This window comes from Hyaena hyaena, unplaced genomic scaffold (genome assembly GCF_003009895.1).
Source record: "Hyaena hyaena isolate Hyena2069 unplaced genomic scaffold, ASM300989v1 scaffold_1107, whole genome shotgun sequence".
Classification (NCBI taxonomy): Eukaryota; Metazoa; Chordata; class Mammalia; order Carnivora; family Hyaenidae; genus Hyaena; species Hyaena hyaena.
This window is the reverse complement of record NW_024081735.1, coordinates 90,223-96,873: the sequence shown is the minus strand read 5'-3', so window position 1 is coordinate 96,873 and position 6,651 is coordinate 90,223. Positions and strand designations below refer to the sequence as shown.

Here is a 6,651-nt window from a genome sequence, read left to right as displayed (position 1 = left end):
ATATCCAGAATCTATAAGGAACTCACCAAACTACACGCCCGAAAAACAAACAACCCAGTGAAGAAATGGGCAGAAGACATGAACAGACACTTCTCCAAAGAGGACATCCAGATGGCCAACAGACACATGAAACGATGCTCAGCATCCCTCCTCATCAGGGAAATACAAATCAAAACCACACTGAGATACCACCTCACGCCAGTCAGAGTGGCTAAAATGAGCAAATCAGAGAACTCTAGATGCTGGCGAGGATGTGGAGAAACGGGCACCCTCCTACACTGTTGGTGGGAATGTAAACTGGTACAGCCCCTCTGGAAAACAGTGTGGAGGTTCCTCAGGAAACTAACAATAGAACTCCCTTATGACCCAGCAATAGCACTGCTAGGAATTTACCCAAGGGATACAGAAATGCTGAGGCATAGGAGCACATGTACCCCAATGTTCATAGCAGCACTCTCCACAATAGCTAAAACATGGAAAGAGCCTAAGTGTCCATCAACAGATGAATGGATCAAGAAGATGTGGTTTATCTATACCATGGAATACTACATGGCAATGAGAAACAATGAAATCTGGCCATGTGTAGCAACATGGATGGACCTTGAGGGTGTTATGCTGAGCGAAATAAGTCAGGCAGAGAAGGACAGACACCATATGTGTGCACGTATAGGAGGATTAGGAGGAACTTAACAGAGGACCAAGGGGGAGAAGAAGGGCGGAAATGGTGGGGGAAAGGGAGAGAGGCAAACCATGAGAGACTCTTGAATGCTGACAAAAACTGAGGACTGATGGATGTGGGGGGGAGGGGGGATGGGCATGGAGGAGGGCACTTGTGGGGATGAGCACTGGGTGTTATGTGGAAACTAATTTGACAATAAACTATTTGTAAAATAAAATAAAATAAATGAACCAAAGGGATCTGAGAAGGGCAACCCTTCAATAATTGTTCAGACGGAGACCGCCCAAATAAAACACACACGCTATTTCCCCTCTGCCTGAGCAATTTGGCATGCAGAGTCCAAGTTCCCAGGAGAGGGTTGGGCCTCTCCAGGCAGGAACTGGAGTCAGAGGCTTCCCCCGCTACTCACTGGGAGGGAAGAACATCAGGAATAACTTTCAGTGCCGCAGTTCCTGTACTGCTCACAGAAGCCACGCAGCTTGGGTTCAATCACACTGCGGTGGAGCCTCACCCCTGTGGGAACCCAGATGCAGGCCAAGTACAGCAGCACCAGGGACATGCTGGATTCTGATGGGGACACCATCATGAGTGTGCATTCTCGAACGTCTTCTCCAATCCAGCAGCTGGAGCCTGGGCACAAAGGTACTCTGCCTCCCACAGTCCCAATTGGCCAGTCCCTTGAGCCATGTATGAGATGAACTCTCTCTCTTAGGAATGTGCCAAATGAGGGGCACGTGGGTGGTTCAGTCGGTTAAGCGTCCAATTTCGGCTCGGGTCATGATCTCACAGTCCATGGGTTCGAGTCCCAGATAGGGCTCTGTGCTGACAGCTCCAAGCCTGCTTTGGATTCTGTGTCTCCCTTTCTCTCTGTCCCTCCCCTGCTTGCTCTCCGTCTCTGTCTCTCAAAATAAAATACAGACATAAAAATAAAAAATTAAAAAAAGGAATGTGCCAAATGAGGCCAAGAGAAAATGTTTCTGTGATTTAAAATTACATGTAACTGTGCACGTTCCACAACTTGCGTGTTACCTATATGAACATCTTAAAAATTAAACGGTATGGACAAAGATGTTTGTTTTTCTAAGATTCTATTGTGGGCACAATGGTTTCCCATTAAGGGTGTGTTGTTTTTACCTAATAGGTGCAGTATACAATGGTTAGACTTTATGTAGAATTAATGCAGCATTCCTCCTTTTTCCTGGCTTCCTATGAAAGTCAAATCCAATCAGCAGCTCAGAGCCTGGAGCCTGCTTCAGTCTGTGACTCCCTCTCTCTCTGACCCTCCCCTGCTCACACTGTCTCTCTCTCTCTCTCTCATAGAAATAAATAAAACATTAAAAAAAAATCAATTACTACCAGAATATTATTGAGATGATTGAATTTGAATTACAAAAAATATTTAATTCTAGTTGCATTTAGCTTCTACCTTATGCTCCTATTTCCAATCATTCACCTTGTGACATAGCAATCAAAATATATTTTTCAGTACAGTATAACGCATACAGAACCAGGTTCTATCAGCTGTGCTGCTTACAGTCTGTGACATTGGACAAGTTACGTAAGTGTTCTGGGGCCTCAGTTCCTTCATTTATAAAATGCTAGTGATAGTAAATGTGTATACAGTATTACGTGCCTTGACTTATTTTAAGCACTTGTGTATATGAAACTTCTTTTTTATAAGGTGGCCGGGGTATAAGGTTGATACGTTATGTAAAAAGTCCTTCACGTATTGCAGACACACCAAAAATGTGTGTTTCCTTTCAATATTCCATTCCTTGAGAATTCCTAAGTGTTCTGTTTAACATATTTGTGTTACTCCGCCATCAGAGAGATTCCTATTCAGTGACTATATTGTAGTACGTCTTTCTCTTTTGGCCACACTCAGGTTTTCTTCGCTTCTGTAAATCCGGATACATACTTTTCCACTGTTCTCTTCCACTTCTCCTTTATCCAATAACTTTGAGGGTTTCTTCCACTCTCCTATTAAACCTTTCCATTCACTTTCTATTCATTGAATGATCACCACCCTGAGACTCACTAATGTGACTTTATTTTTTCTTTCTACCAAAATATCTACTAAGTTGTAAGAAGATACAGGGACTTCTAGCCTCCCTGATGTGAAGCAAAGTGACAATTTTGCGATGTCAGTTTCTGTAGCCACTGGCTAGGAGCAATAAGGTCTGATATGTTTTCCTCCTACAAATCCTGTGAAGAATCAGCTTTCAGGGCTGTGGTTTTAAGTGGCTTGTGTATAACTTCATTTTTCATCTTTAACTAGAGCCAGAAACTCACAAAGGTTAGTGATCAGCATAATCAAGAACAGGGTGTACAAATAAATTCTGCTGAGCTCTCGGGGTGGAGAGGTAGGTGGGGCAAGATAAAACACAGTGAAACATCTGGCAACCTCTCCATTACAAGGGGAAATTGAAACAGTAAGGGTAGAGGTTACAAAGAAGTGCCTTAAAGGCAAACCTCTGAAAATAGTTATCTTACCCTTCATGTATGATACCTTGTTTTTACCTTGTGATAATGCAAATATTTAAAGGAATGTCACTATCAAAGGTTGATAGAAAATGATTGAAACTGATCTAATTAGATAGAAAATGATCTAATATAATTTTAGTATTAAAAATAACAGAGCAAAGTGGGGCACGTGGGTGGCTCAGTTGGTTAAGTGTCCGGCTACAGCTCAGGCCATGATCTTGTGGTTCGTGAATTCAAACCTGCATTGGGCTCTGTGCTGACAACTCAGAGCCTGGAGCCTGCTTTGGATTCTGTGACTTCCTCTTCTCTCTGCCCCTCCCCAGCTCAAGCTCTGTTTGTCTTTCTCTCAAAAATAAACAAATATTAAAAAAAGAAGAAAAAAATAGCAAAGCAAAAATCACTCCGGGAATATTTCGGCAATGCAGAAGATTTCAATTCAGCATAATGTTGTGGCACCATTATGACTGGAAATTTTTAAAAAAAATTTTTTTAGAATCAATAAAAATACATTATGTATACTCATTTATTTTCTAGATTTTCAGATTTTCAGTATAAAAGTTATGTTCATTTTTAAAAACGCAAAACAATTAAGAAGATAAAAAGCAAAAGTGAAAGACAATGTCCTCATACCTTCTTTCTAAAAACTTATGCTCATGGTCATGTTATTCCAGGCATATTGCAAAGGATGCCAAATATGATATTTCAACATAATATCAAATATAATATGATCCTTGTTTATGAGGAAACTTAAAAGTATGCAATAATTGTGATATATATGCCATGATGGAAACATGTGCATGATACAATGGAGAGGTTCATTGCTTCTCTCTGGTAGGGGAAGAGGAGATTTGGAGAGGTTTGAGAGAGGAAGTGGCCATTGAGTTGAGTTGACTTTAAGATGCTCCATGTTATAAATTCCTAGTCGTGATATTGCTGGGTCATAGGGCAGTGCTATTTTTAATTTTTTGAGGAAACTGGATACCGTTTTCCAGAGCGGCTGCACCAGTTTGCATTCCAACCAACAGTACAAAAGATTTATCCTTTCTCCTCATCCTCGCCAACGTCTGTTGTTTCCTGAGGTGTTAATTTTAGCCATTCTGACAAGAGTGGGGTGGTATCTCATTGTGGTTTTGATTTGTATTTCCCTGATGATGAGCAATGTTGAGCATCTTTTCATGTGTTTGTTAGCCACCTGGATGTCTTCTTTGGAAAAGTGTTTATTCATGTCTTCTGCCCATTTCTTTACTGGATTATTTATTTTTGGGGTGTTTATACATTTTGGATTCTAACCCTTTATTTGATACGTCTCTTGAAAATATCTTCTCTCATTTGGTCGGTTGCCTTTTGGTTTTGTTGATTGTTTCCTTTGCTGTGCAGAAGCTTTTTATCTTCATGAGGTCTCAATAGTTCATTCTTGCTTTTATTTCCCTTGCCTCCAGCGACAGTAAGAACTTGTTGTGGCCAACCTCAAAGAGGTTTCTGCCTGTTTTCTCCTCTAGGATTTTGATGTCTTCCTGTCTCACATTTAGGCCTTTCATCCATTTTGAATTTATTTTTGTGTATGATGTAAGAAAGTAGAACAATTTCATTCTTCTGCATGTTGCTGTTCAGTTCTCCCAACACCGTTTGCTAAAGAGACTGTCTTTTGCTTTTGAAAGATTAGTTGGCCATATATTTGTGGTTCCATTTCTGGGTTCTCTATTCTATTCCATTGATCTATGTGTCTGCTTTTGCCTCAATTCCATACTGTCTTAATGATTACAGCTTTGTAATATAGGTTTAAATCTGAGGTTGTGATGCCTCCAGCTTTGGTTTTCTTTTTCAACATTACTTTGGCTATTCAAGGCCTTTTTTGGCTCCATACAAATTTTAAGATCGTTTTTTTTCTAGCTCTGTGAAGAATGTTGGTGTTATTTTGGTAAGGATTGCATTGAATGTGTAAATTTATTTGGGAAGTATTGACATTTTAACAGTGTTTGTTCTTCCAATCCATGAGCATGGAATGTTTTCCATTTCTTTGTGTCTTTTTCAATTTCTTTCATAAGCCATCTATAGTTTTCACTGTACAGATTTTTTATGTCTTTGGTTAGATTTTTTTCCTAGGTATTTTATGGTTTTTGGTGCAATTGTGAAGGATACAAAAATGCAGATTTGAAGGAGCACGATGTTTGTAGCAGTACTATCAACCATTATCAACCAATTTGTTGATATTGGCTATCAACCAATAGCCAAATTATGAAAAGATCCCAAATGCCCATCGGCTGATGAATGGATAAAGAAACTGTAGTACATATATACAATGGAGTACTACTCCGTGATGAAAAAGAATAAAGTCTTGCCATTTGCAACAACATGGATGGAACTGAAAGGTATTATGTTAAGCAAAATAAATCACTCAGAGAAAGACAGATATCATGATTTCACTCATATGTGGAATGTGAGAAACTCAACAGATGAACATAGGGGAAGGGGAGGAAAAATAAGGTAAAAAGAGAGAGTGAGGCAAACAATAAGAGGGTCTTAAATACTGAGAACAAACTGAGGGTTGCTGGAAGGAGAGGTGGGTGAGGGGGTGTGTAAAATGAGTAATAGGTATTAAGGAGGGCAATTGTTGGGATGAGCACTGGGTGTCATATATGAGATGAATCAATGGGTTCAGTTCCTAAGGCCAAGATGGCACTGTATGTTAACTAACTTGAATAATAAACAAACAAACAAATAAAAGATGTTACACATTATATGAAAGCAAAACTGGGAAGGTTTAAGGCTCTGGGGCATGATAGGCAGACAGACACATGACAGAAAAGCCATGGAGGTCACAAGTTAATTTGTGTTTTCAGAGAACGATAATTCTGGCTGACGTATAGAGTTGGAGAGAGGGGAAGCTGACAAGAGGTAGTATGGAGAGTTTAAAAGGGCCTATTTTGTCATACTGAGGTATTTTAATCCTAACTCAGTAAAATAGGCTTACAGAAGGATTTTGACAGGAAGTGACACAATCAATGTGGTGTTTTTAGAAAACCATCTAGGCTATAATGAAGAAGATGAATCCAAGGAGTATGAAACTGGATGAAACTAAATACCTAAGTATTTAGCATTAGCTAAACGTGAGATTAGAACCTGAACTGAAGTAGTGTGGGAATGAGAAGAAGGAACCAGATGCTGAGGAGATGGAGTTTAAAGCAATGGTGACTGGCTACAAGTGGAAAGACAGGGAAAGAAAGAGCATAGGTTGACTAGTTTCCATCTGACATTCTGTAGATGGTGCTCCCAACAATTTAGATACAAGCTACAGGCAGCTGGAGTTGCCCAGACATGTGTGTGTGCTCTGAGTGGGTTGCAAATAAGGATTTTGAGCTACATATGTATGTGAGAATTGTTGACACTTTGGTTAGAATTAAACTTTCTGAGAATGAATAAGATCACTGAGAAGAAGAATGTAAAATGAAAAGACAAAAACCCAAAGGAATAGAGTGCCAAGAATTGAA

General features: G+C 39.8%; 1 protein-coding gene across 3 annotated transcripts in view; it reads left to right on the top strand.

Annotated features, from left to right (window-relative positions):
* Positions 1–1,134: 1,134 nt before the first annotated feature.
* Positions 1,135–6,651, top strand: part of CLEC1A (C-type lectin domain family 1 member A) — a 36,331-nt gene continuing 30,814 nt past the window's right edge. For all 3 annotated transcript variants that reach the window (XR_005526458.1, XM_039222308.1, XM_039222307.1), the window contains exon 1: positions 1,135–1,321. Coding sequence is in view for 2 of the 3 variants with exons in the window: in XM_039222308.1 (XP_039078239.1) it covers positions 1,207–1,321 (115 nt within the window). In the remaining variant the exon portion in view is untranslated. The remainder of the gene's footprint in view (positions 1,322–6,651) is intronic.